The 26,015-nt window shown below is 35.4% G+C and overlaps 1 protein-coding gene across 2 annotated transcripts in view; it reads left to right on the forward strand.

The window, feature by feature from the left end:
• TTBK2 (tau tubulin kinase 2) overlaps positions 1-26,015 on the forward strand; it is an 85,392-nt gene that overhangs the window by 37,106 nt on the left and 22,271 nt on the right. For both annotated transcript variants that reach the window (XM_032111533.1, XM_032111534.1), the window contains exons 7-13: positions 12,886-12,951; positions 13,504-13,596; positions 14,562-14,687; positions 17,627-17,784; positions 19,375-19,591; positions 20,638-20,849; positions 22,049-22,649. In XM_032111533.1, coding sequence (XP_031967424.1) covers positions 12,886-12,951; positions 13,504-13,596; positions 14,562-14,687; positions 17,627-17,784; positions 19,375-19,591; positions 20,638-20,849; positions 22,049-22,649 — 1,473 coding nt within the window. The remainder of the gene's footprint in view (positions 1-12,885; positions 12,952-13,503; positions 13,597-14,561; positions 14,688-17,626; positions 17,785-19,374; positions 19,592-20,637; positions 20,850-22,048; positions 22,650-26,015) is intronic.

Genomic DNA, 26,015 nt, shown 5'->3' on the forward strand with positions numbered 1-26,015 from the left:
CATGTCCACTGTGTAGGTAGTAATCTGTTGTAAAGTTTGTGAAAAGGGGTAAAATTGATTATAAATGTAATGCAACAACTGTTAGAAAAAGACTAATCTTTTCTGGTATTCCATAATCATTATCTGGACTGTAATTTTAAATTTAGCATTTTCCTTGCAGGAAAATATCTCTCCTCTTAATAAAGAGGGGTAAGAGGTAATTTCCGGAAATTACAGGAGGGAGTATTTTGAGGGAAAATTTTACGTAATGAAAACGTGTTCAAGCTTTATTAGTCTGACCCAGTGTCTGAACATATTGTCAAAAGCAAATGCCTTTATTACTCATCTGAAGGATCCAGGGGTTTTACATTCTCTTGGGTTATTCAGTTAGCAGAGACAGTTTCCTACTTGTTCCAGATATTAGCCTTAAAATTAATTTGTTGTAGTTGCAGTTTTCTAGTTGTAGTATCATTTTACTACAGTGGTCTATGTGAATCTTCGAAACTGGAAGAAAAATGATTTAATTTAAAGCACAAAGAAAAAGCATAGCTTTGCACACCTTTTCATGCTGCAGATAGTTCCCTCTCAGAATTACTGCAGTAAAATAAAACATTTTAACTGCTAATTTTGACATTGATTAATTTTAAGGAAGTTGTCCTGTCTTGCAGCTATCTGAATGACTATGCTTGTGAGGAGCTGACTTCAAAGAGAGAGGGATATGTCTGTTGTATTCAGTAATAAAATATTTGTAAAATGTATAAACATGTGGAAGAGAGTAGAGAAGAGCTACAGTTTATTAAGTTGTATGATCTGACACTATTACCTGGTTAGAACTTAAAAGTCAGAAACAAACATTTGTTGTGTTTCGTAGGTTTGTGAAAGATGAATGAAAGGTAACGACAAATGTGCATCATGCAACTCCTGTAGATAAAGTCTTTGGAAATGTGGTTGGCCTATTAACATGTATTTCAGTATTTACAGTGAGTAGTTTTGAGTTGAGTTTTTATTTGTTTGGGGTTTTTTTCTGTAGGTGGATTTGTGTGCAGATCTTGTACTCTTTTATTAGAATGAAATTGTTCTGAGCATCCAAATGTAGTATCTAAGAAGTAATGTATCAGTCTATTCTGAATTGTAGAAAACATAAACAAGTGGCGCATGAACAAACTTTTCTGCTACTATACTGTGTTCTCAGTGGCTTGAACCCTGGCTCCTTGACTGTTTGGAACATATTTTGACTTATTATACTTTTGTGAAAACTTAAACAGTGATATAGCTGGAAATGAGATGAAGAGTATGGAAACTCAGACAGTAATATGTATGTGTATAGGCTTCTGAAACCAAATTTTACATGCTGGGGACAATACTAGGATTGCAGGTATTTGAGGTAGATGTAGAATTAAATTGTATAATGGAAGTAGATAAGGAACCACTAATTGGTGGGAGGAGCCTTCTCTGGGGATGGAAAAGATCAGAAGAGAGAAAATTGAGTTTGGAAGGAGAACAAAAACTGCTGGGGATGATGTAGGCTGTTAAAAGAAAGAAGGATGAAACACAGGCAAGCAAATAAATTGTTGGAGAGAGGAAGCCAATAAATGAATTAATAGTGTAGATAAGAGTTGATTACTACAAAGCAGGATAATTAGAATTTAATTGTGGGGATACTCTTAATCATCAAGCAAATGCATTTAGCAGGATGCAAATTTAGTGTATTTATATAGTATAAATTTTAGTAGATTCATAGTCTGCTGTTTATTGCTTTTTGAAGATGTAGTACCTACCATTTTGTTTGCTATTGTCTTAGAGATAGCTGAAGTAAGTACTATCATCTTTTTGCTTTCTAATTGAGACAAAGAATATATGATTCTTTTTGAATGTAAACCTAACTTCATACAGCCATCGAATTTCCATGTCTCTGTTTACATGGTGAAAATGGAAAGTGAAGGTGTCAGCTGTGGTACAGAAATAGAAAACCTTGAGGGACAAAATGCGAAGGACATTTGCATTTTTAACATCATCAGAACTGCAGCCGGCTCTTAGGCAGTTTTCATCACTCCTGTTTTAAAGTGAACCTTAACCCCTTAACCACAACTGTTTTTTGAGGTACTATTAAATTTAACACAAAGAAAGCAGAAAAAAAAAAAAAAGACACTAGTCTGTGCTGTTAAGAAGATTAACCTTTAAAAAAGAATTTTAGGTCATAATTCTTTAAAAATCCATAAATTCAACCACCATATATTATCACAGGCCTGAGTTTTGTGGTCTTTTATTTATGTGGATTGGAAATTATAAATAACTGAATTATATTTGTTTTACAAAGAGGATAACATGTATGCAAGCTGAGGTGACAAAGCTAGGGAGTAACAGAATTAAAAAACTATCCATAAGAAGGTGGCATTTAGATAAAACCTTTTTATCTAAAACATCAGTGTTTTTCTACTCAGTATACAGGTCTCATTGACTGGCAGCCTAAAGAATTGTTCAGATTAACAGCCAGTCCCCTGAATCTGATGATTTGGACTCAGCAAAGATAACTGAAGGAGAAAATTCCTTTTTGCCCAATATGGTACTTAGTTTGGAATGTGGGATTACTTTATTGAGAGTATCCTGACTAGTGGGTTGAAATGTATTCAGAGGAGACTGTTTGGTTTGTGGAATTGTTGTATTTTTCATAAATAAGGCTTTTTAGGTCAAGGGGAGAGCTACCCTATGACTGCATTCCCCCATCTCCCCACCTTTCTCCTGCTCTTCCCAGTGACTAGATTTTAGGTCATTCTTCGGTGGTTACTTAAACAAAATGAAGAGCTTCGTCACAGTTCTCACCATTATAGGTCTTTTTAGTATGACCTTAATTTTGAGTGTCTAAATTTTCCTGTATTTATTTGAAAACAAGTAAAAAAAAAAAATCAAAATTTTGTTCTTTTAACATAAAGGAGGTTTAAAGTATTTTACGGTATTTACTTACTCTGAATATTAACAAAAGTATTCAAATCCAAAGGCAACAGAGTATCCACCAAAATTTTCTGAGGCATTACTCGTGCTCTTTATTGGTGACCTGTCAGTAACAAAAATTGTCTTTGACTTCTGCTAAAGCAAAAGATAACACCAGCTGCTGTAAAGTCTGACCCTTAGAAAAATGCAGTGAAAGCAATTGTGAATGCAAATGTCTAGATTTTTTATTGTCTAGGGAAGCAGTTACAAATTGGTTCACATCAAACAATGCACATATTATTCTATTCAGGTGTTTCTGTACAAATCAGCTAAGTGCTGCTTGCCTTTCTTCAGTGCCCTCAGGTTCTGAGGATTTTCCAGCAAATGAGGTTTTATCTTCAAGTTTCACTTTAGGGTACAGGTGGAGTCCTAAAAATGTAGTTTATGAAGCTGAGTTCTTAAAAAAAACCCCAAACACCAAACCAAAAGAAATAACAACCAATAAAAGGATGAAACATCAACCCCCTCCAAACAAACAAATAAACAAGCCAAAACAATCCTGCATAGAATGCTTCACAAAAATGTGTTGGTAGATAACAAAGCAGAGTATTATATCCATTTTGAAAGCTTTGGAAATCTATTGTACTTCAGTTATATACAGGGACAGAAGGTATAAATTTCTTGAATGCTCATATTTTCATTTGGTTCTTGTGAAAATTTGGTAATGGTTATGCATTTGAATTGCATGGCGTTTCTTTCTGTTAATGGTCTGGATTATCTAGATTGCTGAGGAAGTCTAGAGAATACTTCCACGTTGTTCTGTCTTACCTCCTGTCGTCTTGGCGGAAGATTTGCAGATTGTTAATTTCTGTATTTGGAAGAGAACGTTGTTTTTATGGTACTGAAATAGTGGAAACTATAGCCATTAAATGCTTTTTATGATGGGGAAAAGGAGTGGGATTGTTTTAATAACTAAAGGAGCAATGGTGAAGCTACACTCTTGTAAACCAAATGGTCACTGCAAGTCTTTTGTCTTCTTTGAAGGCTGTTTGATCTCATGGACTGCTTAAAGATGGATTGCTTATATGTGTTTCTCAATCTTCTTTTCAAGTAAATGCTATAATAGCGAACATTAATACAACTTTAAGAAATAAGACTCAGAAGTGGTCCATGGATAGTACTGACTAAAACTGGTGCAGTTTTTTTTTGTTTGCCCCAGTGCCCCTGGTGATTTAGAATTTGTGCCTGGTAACTACTGAGTAATCCCTTGACTGTGTGAATGTATTACAAATAGAGTCTGTATACTGAAAGTTGTTCAAGAATAGTTACTGAACATTGCATTCAGAATAAAATCTGGGTTAAATGGAGACCACCCATTAAGTTTAAATGATTGCAGCACTTCAGTCAACTCCAGAAAATTGTGCAAGGATCTGGTTTTGGTTTTAGTTAAAGAGCAGTAAGATACATTGTTTTTTCAGCAGTTCCTTGACGCACCTCTGGTTTGAGTGACGCAGATTAAAGCGAAGTCCAAGGACAACTAGGACATGTTTATGAGTGCAGTATTAAATGGATTTAATGGAAAATAAATAGTACAAGGGAGTTCCAGGGAGCTGTTTGAATTTTTAGGGCACTGTATCATGCATGTAATAAATAGTTGGCTAAAATACATTAACACAAACAGATCTCTCTTCCATACTTGACTAAAACTGTTGAAAACCCTGTGCTTGCAGGGTAATGGTCCATGTCATTTTGGTAAATGTACTGTTCAGTCATTCTTTCATCCTGTTGAGAAGCATTTTGTTGCTGGCATTTACCTTATGCTATCTCTTCTCAGTAATGTCCTCTCTCAATCCTGAACAGTACATTACAGAGGGATGTGATTAGCTGAGGATTCCATGTGTGCACCTAAACAAGGACTATAGTATTTATTTTCCCTCTTGAAATATTTTTCATTTTCCTCAGAGTTCTTTTCCAACCTAAATGGATTCTATGGTTATATGATGGAGGAAGAAAAATATATGTTAATAAGTTTCTGTGTAATAGTCCTCTGAGGCTTTTCCACATTGGTATACTTCAGGGCAGACTTTTTATAAGTTGTCTCTTAAAGTGAATACACCATTAGCTTGCAACATAATGGTTTGGAGCAAGGAAGTGATAAAAAGTCACTTTTCCTCCTCAGCAATTGCATGGAAGTTATGCACAGTGTATTGGACACCTCTGCACCAATGCTTACAAAGCAGAGACTTGTATGTGCCAAAATGTGGCATTAGAAGTTCCCAGGATCAGGCGTCTGTAACTGGGCAATCCTAAAATAATTCTTTTTTTTAAAATTAGTTTCTTCATTCTTTGTCCAACAAAGACAGAAAGTAATGAGAAGAAGCCCTGAACACATAGAATTGTACAATGGTTTGGGTTGGAAGGGATCTTAAAGATTGCCTAGCTCCCACTCCCTTACCTAGACCAGGTTGCTCAAGGCCATATCCAACCTGGGCTTGAACACTTCCGGTGATGGGGCATCTGCAGCCTCTCTGGACAGCCTGTTCCAGTGCCTCACCACCTTGTGAGTAAATAATTTGTTCCTAACAAAGCTAAACTATGTCCAATTTTTCATTGTTACCAGCTTTCTGCAGACATAGGACAGGTATCTTAACCATGTATTTTGAGACCAGCCTTCTTAACAGCTGCCTCTCTCTGCTTCTCTTCAGCACTTTCATGTGAAGATGCTACAGCTGGGACTGTAAAGCATTAAAAATAAGTAACAGACTTGTACTGAACTCTCTGTAAATCAGCAGAAAGGCATAGAATGAACAAGAAATCATAAGCACACAAATATTTTTAAATTTTAGTGTGTACATCTTTGAATTTATCTGAACAATGTTGTCACATTGATTGTGTGTTTTACAATTAGCAAAATCAGTTCTGCTATTACGACACAAATAACTGTAAAATAAAAAGCAATAGACATATATGTGATATAATTCAGCTGCCAAATAGAATGCAGTAAGCTCCTGAAAACAGAGTTGAAAACTGTCTTCTGTATTTTCTTTGTTTCAAAAATAAATATTTTTATTAATAAATAAATAATAAAAATAAATATTACATTTTAAAAATAAATAATGATTCAAAACTAGTCTGGGAAGAGAGAACTGGAGTATTTTTTTCTAATCTGACTCTCTCTTCCTGTGATAGTCCACTTCTGCCTTTCCATGTCTATTAAATTAAATTTTGTACATTTTGCTACTGTAGAAAAAGAAGTTTTCTAAGGAACAAATATTTTTAAACCATATTTTCAGCTTTTCTTAACTAAATCTGCATCAGTTAGACTACACTGCATATACTTTTGGAAGTAGCTGAGGTTTGCAAGATTTCCTTCGAAATTCTAAGCATTTGATAGTTAATAGCTTTTTAAAAAATGAACTACTTAAGAAAAAAAATCTTGTTGCAGTAAATGGAATTCTGTTGAAGAGTCTAAGATGAATTATTACAGCATTATATTTTCTTTATAACTTTTGGTTCTTAGAAGAGAAATTATTGTATAATATCACAGTCATTCAATGCAAGCTGTAAACATATAAAATCATTCTTAAATAGGCTGTATGTACTCCTTAATTTTCTCCCTTATGTCCTCTAAGTTAACAAAGACTGGAGCCTAGTTTTTTCTTCCTTTAATACCAGGAGAAATTGTAGAAGGTTTAGATTTTTATGTCAAAGTGTCCTACATGAAAATGGTTATTTGCTGGAGGGACTTAGTCAAGAGCCTTTTGTTTAATTGGTTTATAAGCAGGGTGCCTGAGTTGAAGGAATTATGGCAGTCATTTGAGGTTCCATTTCTGAATTAGTAATGATTTTGTAGGGAGGAGATAGGCGTTGGTTCGGTGAGACATTATTTTTAATAGAGAGATTAAAATAACTATTAGATTGTTAAGTTTCAAAAGTTTCCTCAGTAATGCATAGCTGTGATACACCTGCCAGTGACAGATGTGTGCAGCTGTAATGATACAGCAGTGCTACACCTATTGGTATAACATTAATTATTGTCTACTATAACCTCCTTCAAGGACATGGAGGGAGATTATTTGAGGCACAAGCTTATAGTGTATTTATGTAGCATTTTCAGCATCCACTGAACATGATCCTTCCAAGTTTGGTTGTATTACTGACAAAGAAGTAGTGAAGGAAATCAGTGTTACAGAGACAGACAGCTGGTGTCTCATGTGTGACAGTAAAAGGTAAAAAAGGCAGGTGGTGAGTTAATGCAAAAGATGAAAAAAAGAGCGTTATCAGTTGACTTTGTGACAAAAGTAGAATGGATATATGAATTTCATGCGGTGTGACATTGTTTTGTAACATCTCAATGGAATAATCTTGCAATTAAATAATTAAATAAAAAAATTAAGAAAATCGCGTGTTGAGAGAGAGGTTCTTTATGACCTGGAGTTTGGAGGTTTTGGGTGAAAAATAAAACCAAATACATGATATCCTGCCTGAAGAAACAGCTTGATAAATAGTTGAGACATGAAAAATGGTAATGATAGAGTACTTTGTAAGGGTATATTGTTTTTTTTTTCTCCTTTCCTGTTGCGTGCAGAACACTGGTATCATATTCAAACAATCATTAAACAATTTAACTTAGAAATTTAAATTAGACATTCTGAAGTGTGCTCTGTGGCTGTTCTATATTTTGATTCAGCAGTTCCTTTATTTTCTGTAGAACTTATAGATGCTCAGGGAATGAGCTGTAACAGCCTTAAAAAAAAAAAGAAGAAATAATTTTTCTAGTGAGATTTGATCTTATTTTTTGAAACAAATTAGTCTATGAATGGTGAAACTTACAGTTTTTCTATTGTTTTGTGTACTGTTTCCCTTATGCCCTCCAAATTTCTTAGTATTTTCAGCTTCATACTGCACCCTACCTTTCTGATCAGTACCTGGTTGCACTTTTGGGACTTTGCATGTATTTACATGCCATCTAAAATTAATGCTGGTTGACCAACTGGTTGGTGTCTCTTAAGATGGATGTGAGCCATTTTAATTGAATTTTAACTATCTGTCTCTGTGTCAGTGTACTAATTTGGGTTCTGTTTTAATCACCAATTTTCATTAAACTTGCAGGAACTGAAAAATCTGTGAGAGCTGTCCTATTTGTTTGAAATTAAAAGCTATTGTGGTGGAAAGACAGATGGTTTGGTCTAGTAAAATTTGTTTCCTGGTGAAAATAGAAGCAAATGAAAATCAAACTGGAAACTTTGGTTTCCAGTTCTTTCTGAGCTATGGGCTAAATTCCCTGCTGAGTTATGAAAAAATATTTTGAGTAGTTTAAAAGTAGGAAAATGTGTTATTTTATTGCTGTGGTTTAACCTCAGCTGGCAACCAAGTACCACAGAGCCTTTTGCTCATTTCCCCCACCCTCCTCCTGCCCCTGTGGGATAGGGAAGAGAATTGGAAAGAAGGTACATTTATGTACATTAGCTTGCTTGAGACTTTTTGCTTTCCATTCATAGTTGAAATAAGCCTGCTACTGAAATAGTCTGCTTCTGGATTTATGCAACTCTTGAATATATGGTATTATCATTATAAATACTAAATAAGATACGTACAAAACATAAAAATGTCTAAAACATAAAAAAACTAAGGTCTCAGTTCTCTAGTCTTCTAAGTGCAGAACAACTGTAAAATTTTACCTTACAGTGATAAATAAAACAATATTCTGTTCTGTGGGGAAATTCTCTTGCCAGAGCATAGCTGGTTCATATAGACAGTGTTCCTCTTAAAGTAATCTCTGCTTCAGCTCCTGGAATAAGAGGAAGAAGAAAGATTGCACGGGGCAAAGCAAACATACACATGACAGACTTACCCTGTGTCATTTTTCACTGCAGTAAGTTCAGGTTTGTGACAGACAGTAGTAGGTTGTTACCCTCTTCAGCCCACCAGACGTTTTGTCTGTTCATAAATCAGTTTTGGAATGATTGTAGTCTTTAGCTAGTGTGTCACATTGGCTGACTACTCCAGATTGAAAACTGAGTAGCTCAGGAGTTGTTTTGTGTATCAAATACTGCTGTCTTAGAGATGGTGTTGCTCTTTATAGCACATGCAGTAGGTGATAAATTTTCATTTTTCACCATGTCTGTTAGAACTCACAATAGCAAAATTTAATTGTATTGTTACTTTTAATTTACCTTGTTACTGAGCTTCTGCTAGGTAGCATAGGATCAGACAGCTGCAGTCAGTTTCTGGAAATCACGTTTGTAGATCTGAGTCCAAGTAATGTGTCATACTGACAGCTAGTAGGAGATGGGTTGATAAAGAGTTCTAAGTACAAGTACTCAGTTATTAGTGTCTGATGTGGATTTTAAGATAAAGCTGAAAGTGTGGGTTTGAAGAGCTGTATATGCAGTGAAAATCCGTTGAGATCTAGAATATATTGTAATGGCAATTGTATTTCAACTGCTTGATCTTTCCTTACCCAGGCGATCCCTGAAATTTTCATTGATTGTAAACTGGTGCTAGCACATATGCTAGGCATTACATTAGACTGCAAACCCTGTATCTTCAAAAAGAAGAGGATAGCAATGTGAACTGTTGAAGCTATGAAAAAAAGGTTTTAAAGGATTGGAACTGTGTATAATTCCAATCATGGAAATGTATTTCTGGTGGGATTAGAACTAGGAAATTGACTTTCTCATGGGAAAAGATAAGAAAGGAGAATTCTACTTTTAGCAAAGGAAAAGAGGGGTAATATAGGTGGCCATCCCCTATGGCTTTTGAACTCTAGTCCCGAGGCAGCACTGCTGACTTCCTAGTGCAAAACCTAGACACTTAAGGATACTCAGTTGTTGCCTGATTGATAAGGAGCACCATAGCGTGTGTGTCAGATATAATGTAAAGAACCAGTATTGATTTGTTTTTTCATGTTGATTTTCTAGTTTCCATGACTGCAGTAATAAGTTAACTTTTTGCTCTGCAATGTTGCCCAGAGCAATAAACCCAGAGCATTTATCTGGAGACACTGAACTGAGCTAAGGAGAGTGATTTGCCTTCTCCACAGCCACTCCACAAAAGCAACATTCGTAGACAGGTTTGTACGCATAATGTCTCCCAGGAATCTGAAAGGTGTGTGCTTAGTGGAAATAGTTCACTTTGCTAGGAACTGCTAATTTCCTGCATGTAGTTTATCTGAGACATTGTCACGTGTTTCCAGGGCAGGGGCACCCCCAAAGAAGACTGATGTTACATTAAAAAAGTACCTTTACAAATAGAAAGATTCATTGCAGTCACTGGATCTGCTGAATTCATCTGCATGTATCTTCAAAATATTTTTTTTAACTTAAACTTGAAGGATTTAGTGACAGTAATCAAAACAGAGATAATATTGACTTCCAGATAACTGCCTGAGCTAATTATATTAGAAAAACTTTTTAATGTAAACTTAACAAAACAAGGTACAGTTTTGTAGAAGATTTGCAAAGTGTGTTTTGGAGGTCTCCAGAAACAAATTAAGATGATCAGTAATAGCAGAGGAGGATTTTTATTTGATTTTTATATGCAGTGAATCACTAATGAAGTTGCTATTATTTCCTGTAGTATTTCTCTTTTGCTACATGAGATGTTGTGAGATGCATGAACAGTTCTGAAACAGTTTTAGAAGTTATGCAAATGCTCAGAAGTCTGTAAGTTCTATTCTGAATTGGGCAAACTTGATTTGACCTACAGAGCATCACTCATGTTAAGAGAGACAGGGTAGAATTATTTTATTATTGTTGTGTGGCATTGTAATACCATTATTGAATAGTGACCAGCTGCATTACTAAAAGGTATTTTATTGCATCTTAAAATATAACAGCGTTACATATGCTTTTAACTCAGATTATAGAAACTATACTTTAAGGCAAGAGACAGTAGAAGGCTTTAGATGTCCTTGCTGGAATAAAGAATTCAGAATTCACTTTGTGATAAGCTCATAGATAGAAACAATATTCATTCCTCTTTTTTTTTTTTTCCGCTTTATTTTTTTCTTTTTCCTTCCCATCCAGGTGATTCTCAGATAATTGAAATGATGTTAGGGCAAGTAAGGATGGCTGTGACTTTAACATTCAAAAGCATTTGAATTGGTACACAATGAAATTCCTCATATGGACATTTGTTCCCCTGGACAGAAGTGGAATAGGTCAGATTTTTAGTTTTTGTAGACTGAATGGGATAATTTAGTTTTCCTATGACATTTCTTAGTCTTTTTCTCTTACTTTGTCCAGCAACTGAAGCATTTCTGTCCTAGTTATCAAGTAGAAATTGAAGTGGTGATGCTAGAAATGAAAGTGGCATTTCATCCTACGTTTCATGTTTTCCATTATTCTCAGAAGAACAGAAATATTTAACTTAGTAAAACTGAATATAGTCCTTCCTTTTTAACATTCATGCCAGAGGCAAAAGACAGCAAACATTTGGTTTCATCTTCTGAAGCTATATGCTCTTGAGATTTATCTAATTTGTATTTTCAACTGTTTTGAAGTTAAGCTCTCAGTGCCCTCCTGAAAAAGTACTGTTCATTAAACTACATATTTTTTGAAATTCATCTGTATTCTGGTTGTCTTGGCAGTGGTGCTATATTGTTCTTAGTTGGATGGTTTACCAACCTGCAGAACTACTAAGGAGATTTAAGTGCTTTTTCTGAAAAATTGCTTCTCCTGAAATTTACCAGTTCCAAAGTATTTTGAGCTATTCTTTTTCTAGTTGCGTGGTACTGTGAAATTTCTGCAACTACAGTGTTATGTTTCATTTCAGGGTAATGTTCAGTGTGGAATATGATATACTTATAAAATTAAAGATAGGCAGACAGACAGTTGAGTCTGTCCTGCCTGAACATGAAATATGTTCCGAGCACCTCTTAAGCTGTATGATGACATGAAAAACCTAAGATTTATGGAATATCATCTGAACCTCTTCATGTTAAGAACATCCTAGAAGATACTCTCTGCCTTAACTAACACTGGTTCAGTTCTCACTGTACTACTCTAGCAGACATTGATTATATGGGCTGTTGAATCCTTTTTTTAAAGTCGTTGCTGCATAATCCTGCTGGATTCAATTGGTAGATTTATTGACGGTAATGGCAGCTCCTGATTTATTTAAATGATAGCTCTGTATAGCATCTATTGGTAGATAAGAAAAAATTATACATATATATATATATACAGGTACAGAGAGATGGAAGTGTTTTATCTTAATAAGGCAATAATTATGTGTTGTGGTTATCTTTGTGTGTATATCAAGGCAGACTTTTCGATGTATTGCAGAAATTTTTTTTAAATCTTAAGAATTGTCATGAGTCTTGGGCGAGCAGACAGATCACCAATACCTCTCTAAGTACAAGTCAGAGGTGAGGTAGATAATTCAAGCATCTTATGTTCATTGTTAGAGGAAACAAAAAGAATTATTGATTTGGAAGGTAAGACTGCATAAAAGACAGTGAATTTAGCAGTCCTGGCAGTTTTGTCTATATAGAATGATTAATTAAGGGGGTAGCATGGATTGGATATTTCTCTTAGACAAAGTAATAATATCGCAGTTTGATATTTAAAAAAAAAATTAAATATCTAGTAATTATGACTGTCATCAATGATATAATTCTTTCTATAATATTTTTATCTGAAGAAAAGAAAGATGGGAAAATGTATTCTCTGATTATAAAACATGAGTTGACTTATGATCATAAAATACCCATCAGGGAAGAAATGCTGGTTTTCAGAAACTGGGAAAGAAAGAAATATTTTAAATTGGTGTCTCTAGTGCAGCCTTTGCTATTTATTGGTCAGCCAAATATTGCCCACTTGGATTTCCACTGAGAACTTGTAGAAGCACAGTAAACTGAAATAAAAGTCTCTAATGAGGTATGTTGTGGCTCTGTACTCACTTTGTAGATGCCAAGTTAAGTAGTCAGGGGGTTTGTTTCTGACAATGAGAATCTTTTCTATTCCTTGACAGCCACGAGCTGTTGCTGGTTTTCGAGGAACGGTACGATACGCATCAATCAATGCTCATAGAAACAGAGTGAGTATCATCATCTGTATCATACCCATCTCAAGTAGCAGAAAGCAGTCAGTAATGCAGTTACTATTCATTTCCTTTTTTGTATTCTTATCTGTGCATTTGTTATGTAGAAATTAATAGTTATAAATTTTGTGAAAGAATAATGTAATTTACAGTAGTTGAGGATAAAAGTGTTCTTGTACAAATAATAGTGATTTTAATACTTATCTTTGGTGTTCAATTTTATTGCAAGTTAAAAAAGTGAAGCTGCTGAGTTTTGTGAGGTCCGTAATGTCCAATATGTTGTCATAATGTCATACACTAAAGAAATCCGAATAAACAGAGATTTGCAATGTTACTTTAACACGCTTCAACTTTTATTTCCCTCTGTCTTCTGTGGAAATTTACTTGTATGTTTCTCCTTAAAATAGCCACAGGATTTAATTAACTTTTTTTGCAGCATAGGTTATATTAAATTTTATATAATAATTTAAGTCTTGAGCAGTAAAGAACTTATCTCCCCATTTGTTTAGGTATTTGTAATATGCTTTAGAATAATATTTCCTTTTACAGGAAATGGGTCGGCATGATGACCTCTGGTCTCTCTTCTACATGTTGGTGGAATTTGTGGTTGGGCAACTGCCTTGGAGAAAAATAAAAGATAAGGTAAACCTAGGGGTGAAACCAAAGAGCATGAGGGAGATTTCCTTCTGGATTCCAGGGAAATGCTGTGATAAAGATTCTTCTTAGAATCATTGGCTCATTACTTTCAACATTATGTTTTCTACTGTTTTCTAGTGTTAGTTCTTGTGGCTAGTATCATGGTATAAAAAGCGATCAGATTTTACTAACTGTTCTAGGCAGAAAGTAGTAAAGGGCAGAAGTTAAGTGTATATTTACCACTTACTTCATTATTCCTGTTTTCACTTGAGTACCTTATTTCACCTATCAAATGCTTAAAATTTCTAATCTGTTTTGATTATTTGTGAAATAGGCATTTCTTATTTGCGGGTGAACAAAAGTGGTTTAGGCAATATGCAGTAGTGTCTTTAGTCATATGTCGTAGGTGCAGTATGCAAAGAAACAATATCTAATCGGCCTGTTATTACTTCTTCCATCTTCTTTTGGAATTATACTGAAACCAGCTTACTCTCTGGTGTGGTTTATGTATGGTTATGGAGATGACAGTGTGGTGTATAGGTAACATCTCCTTTTTGGGTTTGGTTTACACATCTTACATGACTGAATGTACACCAAAAAGTGACTGAACTTCACATGATGCAGCAGGACATCTAAATCTTTAAAACATACTATTAGGAAGGGTTGGAGTGCTTAGTGACAGCTCTTTGTATCAGTCAGCATTCAAACACAAACAACACAAACACAGTAGAAAATGAAATGGCTTTTCATATTGAATTTGAAGTTTTTACATTATTTTCCCAGTGTATTGAGGCCAATGACAAAGTGTCTTATCTTGCTATCTGGTGTAGAATGGCCTTTCTCAGTACCATTCAGTGTAGTGTAGTGACCTGTCTCTCTGGCTAGTAGTGTATTGAATGGCTGTAACAGACAATGAGAGTATGTTGTAACAGCGAATGAGGGTGTGGTAATGTTTTTTGTGTTACTTCTAGGAGCAAGTGGGCTCCATTAAAGAAAGGTATGAACACAGACTTATGTTGAAACATCTTCCTCAAGAATTCAATGTCTTTCTGGATCACATTTCTAATTTGGATTACTTTACAAAGCCTGATTACCAGGTAAACACTTGTACTATTTTGTCTTTCTGTTTTATAAAGAAGAGAATTTTATGCTGTTTCGTCTTCAATTTACTTTGATTTCATTGTGTAATCTTGGTAGTTATTATGGTTTTGCCACCACAAAGTTAATTTAATGACCATTTATTGCCACAGAAACTTTGTGGTTCAAACATGTAATTTTTTTCCATTCGGCATGTGTAAGGCTGTTAAGTTTCTAAAAACAATTGACAGCTGCTTTTCAGACAGTATTCTGTTAGGATTGGGAGTTGTCCTACTGTCATAGCCTCTAGTAGGTGCTCTGTAAGTTAATTGATCAGATTGTTCTCTCAGTGATTGTCATTCTGGCAGTTTTCCAAAATCTGGAACTCAGCACCTACAGCTAGAGCACAACATGCACTCATGGTGTATTTTCAAGACTGAAGTATTGCATACAGAGATCACAGAAATCTAGTCATTGCTCTTTGTTTAAGAGAGTATTGCCTGCTGAAATGGGCAGCCTCTGCTCACTGATAAAGTGGCATGTGCTGAGAGGATATGCTGTAGAATGTGTCTTAACTCACTCAGTGTTGGCCTGTGATTAAACAATAAATAAAGATAGAACTTTTTTCCAGTTTGTGGAAAGCAGCAGAGGAATGCTTGGGAAAAGCAGAGAGGGAAAGACTTGAGAGTTTTTTGAGTCTCACACACCCAGAAGTTGAACCGATCGAATAGCGCACCATGACAAGCTGTCCCTGTGTGCCTTCCTTGTGGCTCCCAGAAACACACATTCCTGTCAGCTTCCCACCTGCAGTACCTATCTGCCTCCTGTGCCTTTGTTCAACTTCCTAACTCAGTGAAATCACTGAAGGAATGGTTTTCTGTTGGTGTTCAAGTGTATTTGGTTCAACTGAATAAATAAACCTGACTAATTCCAGAATTGTAACTTTGATAAGAGCTTTGCTTGGTAAGATTAACAAGAAATAAAGATATATAAGAATTGAAATCAGAACTGAAAATCTCAAGGAATAACTGATTTCCTGTAAGTGGATTTCTCTAAATATACCGGTATATTATTCTGAACATTTGCAAAATAAATAAATCAATTTTTGTGAAAAAATTTGAATGTTAAAAAACCACTTATTACAAATACAAAAAATGTTCAGTATTCCTGAAAAATAAATACTTTGATTTTTTCTCCCCCCTTTTCTATTACAAATTTCCATGAAATTTATCCTATAGTTTACAATTAAGTGAGGAAAATGTTTTCAATGTTTTGTGTGCCTGGTTATAAAGATGTATCAGATTTTTTTTTTTCCTATGGTAAAAAGCACTGTTGTAGAGATTTTGATGTTGCATAGAAAAACCTTGGTTATAGACTGGTAAATATGTTTTACATTATATAGGCTGAATGATAAAGCATATAGACAGTCATATTTTTGTAAATCCTTTTTTGTGTTCTATTTGTATCTAACACAGCACATGCACTCAGTGATTAACACAATACCAGGACAGAGTTCTTCCATGACAGAAACAGCCCAGTACTTTACAGTCCTGTGGCTGGTCATGGAACATTTGCAGTTGTGTAGCTGCAGCCTGAGCCTTACAAGACAGTCTTGCTCACGTGCTTTAGACCAGAGCAGAGTGGTTTTATTTAGAGTGGTGAGAACGTTCTTTTAAACTCTGGTCTCTCTTAACTTGTGTTTGCAGTGGTGCTGTTCCTACCTACTGTATGTATCATTCTATGTATTTATGTGTGGGCACTGAACAAGAATGTATGTACCTCCCTGGTTGACATCCCTGCTTTGGAGAGTTTATAGTCTAAAAAGTTCATGACCTAGGCCAAGAAGCCACATTTGATTTGGCAATGTCAGATGTTTATTTTGTTCAGGTATTTGTGCATAAGTTGCCTCAGCTTCCTGACATCCTTAAGCATTTGAGTTTGTATTTGCCTTATAGAAGAAATTGATGAAAATATTTAAAGGAGAATGACCTTAAAAATTACTTCAGAGACACTGCTTAAGGGTTACAGGAAGAGAAGAAAAAACCAGAGTACATAAGAGACAGAGTGAACTATGACTTTGTGCTGTTCTGTAGGGTTACAGAAATGACTGGGACAGGTGGCACATGGAAGGTTCTTGAGAGTAAAGATTAAATGCGTGAGACCACTCTATACAAGAGAAATGATCCAAACTTCCCATCTATTTTAAGTTGCCAAAGGGTATGCCAAAGGAGAAGGTTGAAAAATTTTCAGCATCCTGGATTGGAAAACAGGATGAAACCTAGATTTAGCTTTTAGTGGGAAAAAAAAATAGAAATGTTACAGAGTAAGAGAATAATATAGACACAGCCTTCCCATCAGTAACTAGAATGAGACAAAGTTTAATTCACAGAGAGAGGAAAGTAGATGCCATTTGTTTCTCTGCCATGGACACCAGTTTTCTAAATGCTTTTTCATATCATAAAATGAGGATTGAAAACTTAGACATTTGTGTAGTTTAAATGTCAGCATTATATGAAGTAAATGATATGTGGTTCTTAATGACAAAAATGTATGAATTAGCAGATCAGTAGCCTTTCCTACATCTCATTCATTTCCTTGGTTTCATGGTGTTACCAAATACATTTTTTTCTCTGCCTGTTCTGGAGCCATTGTATGGTATTCTGCAGCAATGTAGTTATGCTTCTGTGTGTGTGTGTGTGTGTGTGTATTTCTGTGTTTTTGTAAAAGTCTATGGTGTATCTTTGCCTCATGCCTGATAAAAACAACAGATGTGGATTTTTTTTCCTGTTTTAATAAAATGAAATTTTGTATATCTTGACTTCAAAATCTTGAAAAATGAGAAGTGTTTCATATAAAAAGCTGTCTTTTTTTAATGTTGTCAGTATTACAGGGGATGCTTCGTAATTGCTTGGTCTCTTAGACAAAAATGAACCTTATTAACTTTTTTCTTTATTTTTAGCTTCTTATGTCTGTGTTTGACAACAGCATGAAAACATTTGGGGTTATTGAAAGCGACCCTTTTGACTGGGAGAAGAGTGGAACTGATGGCTCTCTGACAACAACAACAACTTCAACCACCCCTCAGTTGCACACTCGTCTTACGCCGGCTGCAATTGGGTATGCACGGTGTGGTCTCTACAGTGGCAGCTACAGAGGGGCTTCCTACCAAAGGGAAATTATCTCCATAATTCAGTTTTTTTCTGCAGGATTTTGAATGCATAGAGGAAGGGAGGTTTGGGAGCATTTGAAGTATTTCCCTTTTTAGGGTTCCAGTTCATACTATCCTGAAAGATCAGCACTGCAGTTCTAAAATGATAGCAATAAAAATAGTACTCCAGGAAATTGCATGTAAATTTGCTCATCCATCCTTTGCTAAATCATATTTTGTGAAACTAAATAATGTATCCTGAGTTTAAGTGCCTGGAAATTTAACTGCCTGGAAATAAACCCGTTGTTTTCTGTAAGCTTGGAATAAAATTATAGCTGCAATTTCCTTGTAAGTTTGAAAAATGGATGGATCTTTATAAGAAATTTGGAAATAGATTTCAGTTGTGTTTCAAATAATATTTAATGTGTTATTTGAGATATGCTGTAATGAAATAAATTGGACAAGATGTGATGTTTAATAAGACCCCTACTCATCTCAGGGGTTTGAAGAATATAAGAGGTGTTTATGGATGAATGTAGGAAGTGTTTATGCGTGAGGAGGAAGACTTTGTGCTTGTTCTAAGCCTTGAATAGATCAGCTTTTAGCTAAAAATTGAACGAGAATGTTTGGACAGTGTAATGAAGCTGAAAAATGCCAGTATTTAATGTATTAAATTCTCAGTATTTCAAGGTAAGTTTAAAAAAAAAAAAAGTTAAAGTAAATATCATCTGACACCAACTGGTTGTCTTGTATAACTGTTAAGATTGCTCAGGTATATGGTGTGTGCTGTTGGATGCAGTGAAGCAGACAGGGAGTTTGCATATGATTCAGTCCCATTATCCCACTAAGCATCACACTAGAGTTACTGTTAGTCCTGGCTGCAAGTAACAGCTTTGGTAACTGAAAAGGAATGACTTCTGTCTGACTTTCTGAGCATTCAGTTTTTAGGACCAGCAGTGCTTCAGTTTCAGATGTTGAGCTAAGCCTTAGCCCTACATGGCTTCAAGTCAATTGGACTAGAGAACTTCAATTAAAATGTGATGTCTTGTTAGTGTTGTGCTTATGCTTTGATTATCAAGAATGGGAGCAAACTAGCACTTTGATAAGAATAATTATTAAAACATCATTTAGTTTGCTCAGTAATTGTTCTTCTTCTATCAAATTTTTGGGAAACAGAATCTAACTTAGGAAAGTTGCCATTAATTTTTTGAATAGAAGAATACGTATAGAGCAGTCAGGAGAGAAGTTGAGCCTGGACATGATCTCTAACAAATTTTCTCAGAAGTGCTTTCAAAAACATTCAGAAACCCAGCATTTATGTGATAGTTTTTATGATTTATATTATTTTGTTATGTACCTAAATTAAATAAACTGTGAAAGCCAGGAAATAGGGGATTCTATATTAAATAATTTCCAAGATTTAGTTTTCTACAGAAACATTATTTTCTTTCTAAGTTTTTGTTTGTTTGTTTCTTTTAAAATAGAAAATAATTTCTGTGAACACATGAGAGTATAGAAATTTTTACTTTTCTGATTTTGTTTTTAAACTACTTTTGTAGAATTGCCAATGCCACTCCTATCCCAGGAGATTTGCTGCGGGAAAACACAGATGAAGTATTCCCTGATGAACAGCTCAGTGATGGAGAAAATGTTATTCCAGTTGGTGTATCACCAGAGAAACTACCTGGATCCCCTGGGCATCAGCGTCCTCAGGAAAAAGATGTTTGGGAAGAAATGGATGCAAACAGAAACAAAATAAAACTGGGGATCTGTAAGGTACTTTCAAATCTGCATTGTGAAGACCATCTTTGAACAGTTTCTTGTCCTCATAGGATCTGCTTCACTTGGTGGTTTTGTCTCCGTAAGATATTATACCTTTGTACTGATCCAGAGGTTCATTGGTTGGTCTTTAGAAGAGAATGCTGCTTTATTTTCAAAAGTGGTCTGTGAGAATTAGTTCCTATCTGCCTTATTCAAAACCACAGTATTTCACACTTAGACAGATGTAGCCTGTTTCTTGATATAACAGTGTTTTTAACATGAAAATGGATCTAGTACTAAAATGTTCTTTATCTAGGAGAGCTGTCTAGTTTGATGCTGTTACTTGTTATTTGCTAGGAAAAAAAAGTATTGTGGGAAAGAACAAGGCATGGTGCCTGTTTTCAAATGTGCTTATTTGGCTGGTTGGTTTTTTACCAAAGATGGAGAAAGATTGTTCTGGTTTAAAGAAAGGCACTTTCTATTACACCTGTAGAAGCTAAGGATGATCATGACTTCCCAGCCGTGTTCATTCCAATCATGTTCAGTTATTATTCTAAATCATGTTCAGTCATTATTAAGACAGAATGCAGTTGCACTAAAACATAGTTTAAAGTCACAGCAATATTTAGTAGATTTAGTGTATAAAAGTGTTATATGCTCCAGAGAATCAAAAAGCCTGGAAGCTAACTTCTCTTTAATAAGAGCACTTGACTGTAAAGCAGACCAAAAATGCTACCAAGTGCCAGGTTTCAGACCATTATTAAAGAAAATTTCAGAGGTGGGTGTGAAATATTAGAGTAAATGTAACTTACTGGGTCTTTGAGACTCCTGTTCTCAGACCTACCCAGAACTAGTATATTACTAGTGTTTTGTCTGTTGCAGGTGTGTGCTGAAGAGCTTATCTAAACTACCTTAACAATAGCATGAACTTAAGGACCGTTCCAAATACAAATTGGCTTTTCACATTCTAAACACTTGGAGGGTCTTCACCATGTAGCACCTTGTCTTCCTCTGTTTTGCCACTCCTAGCGAGTTACATTTTTATTTTACATTTTGCACAGGCTGCCACAGAGGAAGAAAATAGCCATGGACCAGTGAATGGAATACTTAATGCCCCAAGTCTTGGTTCTCCAATTCGAGTTCGCTCAGAGACCACCCAGTTAGACAGAGATGTTCCACTGGTGCGAAAGTTACGTTCCATTCACAGCTTTGAACTGGAGAAGCGTATGACGTTGGAGTCTAAGCCCGACACCGATAAGTTTCTTGAGACCTGGTAAAGAAATTATTTTATTCTTCTGATTAGATCTTTTAAGGATATGTAATTAGGACATGATTGTCTTTCCTCTGCTGTGTGAAGAGCAGGAATAGAGCTGTTGAATATGCTTATTCAAGCTAGAGCAAATTATTGTTCATAATATTGCTCAATTAATGAATTTCACTACTTGACAACTTCTTTAGAAAATGATTATTGCTAGAATACAGTTGGAGTCGGACTTCCACACTTGGGAATTTTGTATTTCAAGGCCTAGTGGTGTAACCCCAGTGTTCATTAACTTTTTCTTCAGTGACATACTCTTGACAGTTAGTACAACTCATCCCAAATAAGAAGGTTGACATCAGGTATTTAATAGAGGTAACATAAGATTAGGGTGTATGACATGAGAAGGGAGGTTTACAAAAAGTGGAGTGAAGAAGTTAGAAATCTACCTGCATGCAGCAGGCTTAGTTATGCCCAAAGGTGTTTCACCAACATAAAAAAATCTTGATAGAAGACAGAGATCTTAAAATGGAATTTAAAGGTAGAGAAGAGACAGATGTATGAAAACCAATTCAAACAGTTTGCTTATGTCTAGAAAGAATACAGGGAGAGGAACACAGTGAAATCTGACTGAAAGGCAGAGGCTGAGTGGGGACAGTAGAAGAGGGCTGGGGTGATGACAGTGGCAAAATACTTCTAAATACTTCCTAGGGGAGCTTGGAATTTGAATTTGTTTGATGAAGCAAATTATGCAAAGCGTAAGTAGGGAATCAATCAAAACAATAAATAACATTCTTCTTGAAAGCATATAATAAAAAGCATATAATAACTGCTGCAGGAGACATCTGTTTCTTCTATTCCTCTTTGAGTCTCTGCTTTGTAACAAATTAAGTACAGTGGACATCTGTGGTAACCTCACTACTGAGTTTTTTTTCTCTCACAATTCTCCCTTCTGGTAATTATATTTACAATACAACATGATACACTACAATTAAAATAAAAAATGTGTATATTTCTAAGACCATCCATCCAATTTTACTTGACATCAGACTTATTTGTCTCAAACTGTGGATCTTTGAACCATTGTAAGTTGTTCTAGAATGACAACAAATTTTTATATAAATCTAGTTTTCTTCTGCTGAAAGCACTCAAATGTAACTTACATTATTTAATTAATTCTTAACTAATTCAGGTATTAACTTCTTTTCTCTAAGTTTGGAGAAGAAGCAGAAAGACTTGAATGTGGCAGAGACTCCTGTTGCTGCTGTTCCTCCTCTTTCTCAGAAAACTTTGGTTCCTGCTCCTGTGACTGGCCGCACAGACCATGTTTGGCATTATGATGAAGAATATCTTCCAGATGCTTCAAAGCCGGTGTCAGCTAATTCTCCTGACCATGCTGATGGTGTTATGAGCAATGGATTTGTAGCTGTTAACCTAAGCTCCTGCAGGCAGGAGGTTGATTCTAAAGAATGGGTCATAATAGATAAGGAACGGGACTTGCAGGACTTCAGGACAAATGAGGCTTTGGGGCACAAAATGACTGGAAGTCCCTCAGATGAGGAGCCAGAGGTACTACAAGTTCTAGAGGAGTCCCTTCCAGAAGAGAAGTCCAGAGAGGGTGGTTGGGCAGGAAACAATGTCCATGCTAAGAACCAAACTTCAGGGGTGGAGTTTGTTCTAGATGCGGAATGTCATCCTGCTGCGTCTGAACAGCTTACAGATAAATTGGAACTTCTGTCTGGAGCTGCAGGACAGCTTCTTGCTGCCACCCCTACAAGTCCTATGGAAGCTCAAGCAGAAGGAGCGCTCACTCCGGTAAGAAAACCTCTTCTTTATTCAGAATTATAAGAGGAACGGGTAAAAGGTGGTGACTAAAATACAGTAGTGTAGCAGAAATTCCTAGTTTCAGCAGGTGTGGGACTTGATTCTTGAAGAATGATCTTCCGCATTCCATATATACAACTGTCTACAGTCATCCATGGAAATGGCTAATTGTTCTGCAGGTGTGATCCACAGAACTGGCCACATTTAACAAGAAGTTATTTATCTATATATCTGTCTATCTAAAGAAGCTCCTTGTGTAGTGATTCCTAATCAGTGAGACACACATGCAAACATATATTTATTATATTTGCAGTACATAAACATAAAATTACAATTGAATATGAAAAATACTGTGCTACAATGTTTCATGTGTTTCAGGAAAAGTCGAAGTGGCTGAAATTAGATACAGTTTCTTGCTCTCACCTCTCACTATGATTCCTGCAATGTTTGCTTTTGGAATTCACTTTGTTTCTTCTTGTTTCTTCCGAAATTTCTAATGGTCCTTATACAACTTGTTGCCTTTTATAAAGTGTTGCTGCACTTCTAAAATACTGTTGCAACTCTTACTTTACTCTCATCTTTTTCACTGAGACAGATTGCTTTGCTTCCATTGCATATTCTTGTTTTTCTCTTTTTCCATTTTTTCTGAAGAACTCTCAGTGACCCAGTTTTTGAACATTTACTTTTTTCTCCTCTGTCACTGTTTCTAAGCAAAGATTTCTTTGCCTTTACTTAAGAAGTAAGTGAGGTTAATGGTTAAGTGATTGGGAATCACCTCATGGTTTTATTTCTCCCCTGATTTAAGTTGATATTGTGGCATCTATGATTTAAAGGTCAATTCTTTTAAGCTCCCCTGAGGCAAGAAACCTGGCTATATTTTTTCTTCATGTGTTACCACTTTTTGTGAAAGTTACAGCCAGCTCATTAGAAAAAGAAACTTGTCACCAACTACTCATTTATTATAAGGTGTGGAATATCCTTTATGCTGAAAATGAACTACTCAATGTAATTAACTATAGCGGCACACTAAAATTTCAACTACGCCTAGGTTCTCAGGGAAAATGCAAGATCATATCTTTCAGACAAGATTATATTTAGACATCATACTTTAAAATATGTAGTTTATAAAAGATTCATTTTGTATGATAGAAAATATAGAACTGCCTTAAACAACAGATTTTTGAGATTTAATTTGAAGTATTAGTTGCATGGAAGAGTTTTTGATGGGTTAGAAACCTTTAAAGGTGAAAAGTTAAATTTTCAAGCTGTTCAGTTTTTGTATTTTAAGGTCAGTTTTAGTAAAACAGACAAGAAAGAGCAGCACTTGGTCTTGTACAAAATGCTAATTATCAAGTGTTTTTATTTCAAAAGCCATTAGAAACAGCTTGTAATTTTATATGCAAATGCACTATACAACACTTTATACAAATGTGGCTCTTTTTGGGGAAATAGCTGTTTTACTTGAAACTAAAAGTAGAGGTGGTACAAATATTATGTAGTACAGTGCAAAGAATGGACAATATCTTTGACAAGGAAAATGCCTCAGAACATGGGAGCAGAAACGGTTGCAAACAAATAATTATAAGTTGCATTGGAAGAAATACTGGCTGAAGTAGACGCTCAGGTGAAATTATATTTTAGTTTGGCTTTGCAAGGAGATAAGTAATATTTGTCATGACCTCAAAAATGTGGGAAATTAATGTGGTTTATGTTATGCTGAAAGGGCAAGTTGAGTGCAAGATGAATGGCAGGAAGGAACTTGATGTTTCAAAGGTGAATCGTGTACAATAGAAAACATAAACTGACCTGGGAATAAAGAAAATAGAAATTATTTGGCCAGTTTAGGAGCTGGGAACAGAGTGTGTCTGTACAGAGTGTCTACTCCAACTGTGATGGCAATTTGTGGTAGTCTTCCATCTACTTCGTTAGCCCTTGAAAGCCACACAAAGCCCAAGAGGATATTTCAGGGTGAGTTTTTCTTTTTGTCCTTCATTGATGTATTCCACTTCATAAAGGGTACTTAAATATTCCTTATGATGGGTACTAGTTCTGATAGGTGAGTGTTCTAGTCACTTCATGGGGAGAAGAAAGTGTGTGTATATATGCCTCTTCTTACAGTCATTCTCCCTCTTCAAAAGTCCTGGTGACCTTAGGGTGCTGTTTGGTAGAGTCCTTTTCTTTCTTCCTCAGAGTACTTACCCACCTGAAACTGTTTTTTCAATGTGGTCCTCGGCTGTGCATCAGATATTCTTGTTCTTTAGTAATTTTTTCTAGGTAGCACCTTCCTGACAAGAAAAATAATAGGCAAAGGTCATTCTTTACTTTTCTGATACTTTAATTTACTGATTTAATTATATTGCACTGGTTACTAAGAGGGGGCTTGAATCCAAGAATGTTAATTTTAGGACTATAAATCAAATGTGTGTTACTAAAAGGGGTTAAAAATAGATGTTGAAATTATAGTAGTATAGAAGCTTAATATAATTACTGAAATAGTTCATTCATTTCAAACAGCTTGAAACTCTAGGACATGCCAGCATTCATGATCATCATGCTTATGAGTATGTCTCCCATATGGATATCTACTGACCTGCTTCACTATCACTTAGAAGAAAGTATGGTTATGCTGTTTGAGTTTATTCTGATAGGTTTGTTAAATATGCAAGCAGTTACTTCAGTGGTGAATGAATAAAATAGTTTTCCTATCGTAAGTCTTAAGTATTTTTAAAATTTTTCCTTTTTACTTTGATGATTCTTCTTTGTTCTTTATTTCTTTCAGGGCTTTATTGTTCACTATTTTAGTAAGTAGCAGCATGGATGTTTCTGTATGAGAAACTAATATTTCCTACACTCACTCATAATTTTATTTTCTCTTGAAGGAAAGAAATTGCTGGTCTGCAGTTCTTCCATTTGTAGATAAATGCTCTTCCTGAAATTGTGTGTGTATGTGGACTTCCTGTAATTGTTGATAATATCACTTTTTACCTGTTATACACAGCATCAGCATTCTTTTAAAAATGTAAAGATGCACCGGTTAAGAAAGGAAACTTAAACTCAAAAAATAAGAGAGAAAAATGTGTAAGTTATTGGCTTGGGGATGAGAAAGTCTCAGGCATAAAAAATTACAGCAGATTATGCTATCTCTTGTGAAAAAAATCCTGCAGGTAAGAGAAATATTTTTCATGTTAAAAGTCATGGTTTTCCAGTTGCAATACAGATTCTGTGTGCTACCAGCAAATACCAGTTTGATCTGGCTTAGTTGTGGGCACATGATCACATATCTGTTGAACTACTCAGAGCATGCTAAGGGTACATGCGCTGACTTTATGCTTTAATAATGGCTTTATGTTGACTTTG

This window comes from Corvus moneduloides, chromosome 6, assembly GCF_009650955.1.
Source record: "Corvus moneduloides isolate bCorMon1 chromosome 6, bCorMon1.pri, whole genome shotgun sequence".
Taxonomy (NCBI): Eukaryota; Metazoa; Chordata; class Aves; order Passeriformes; family Corvidae; genus Corvus; species Corvus moneduloides.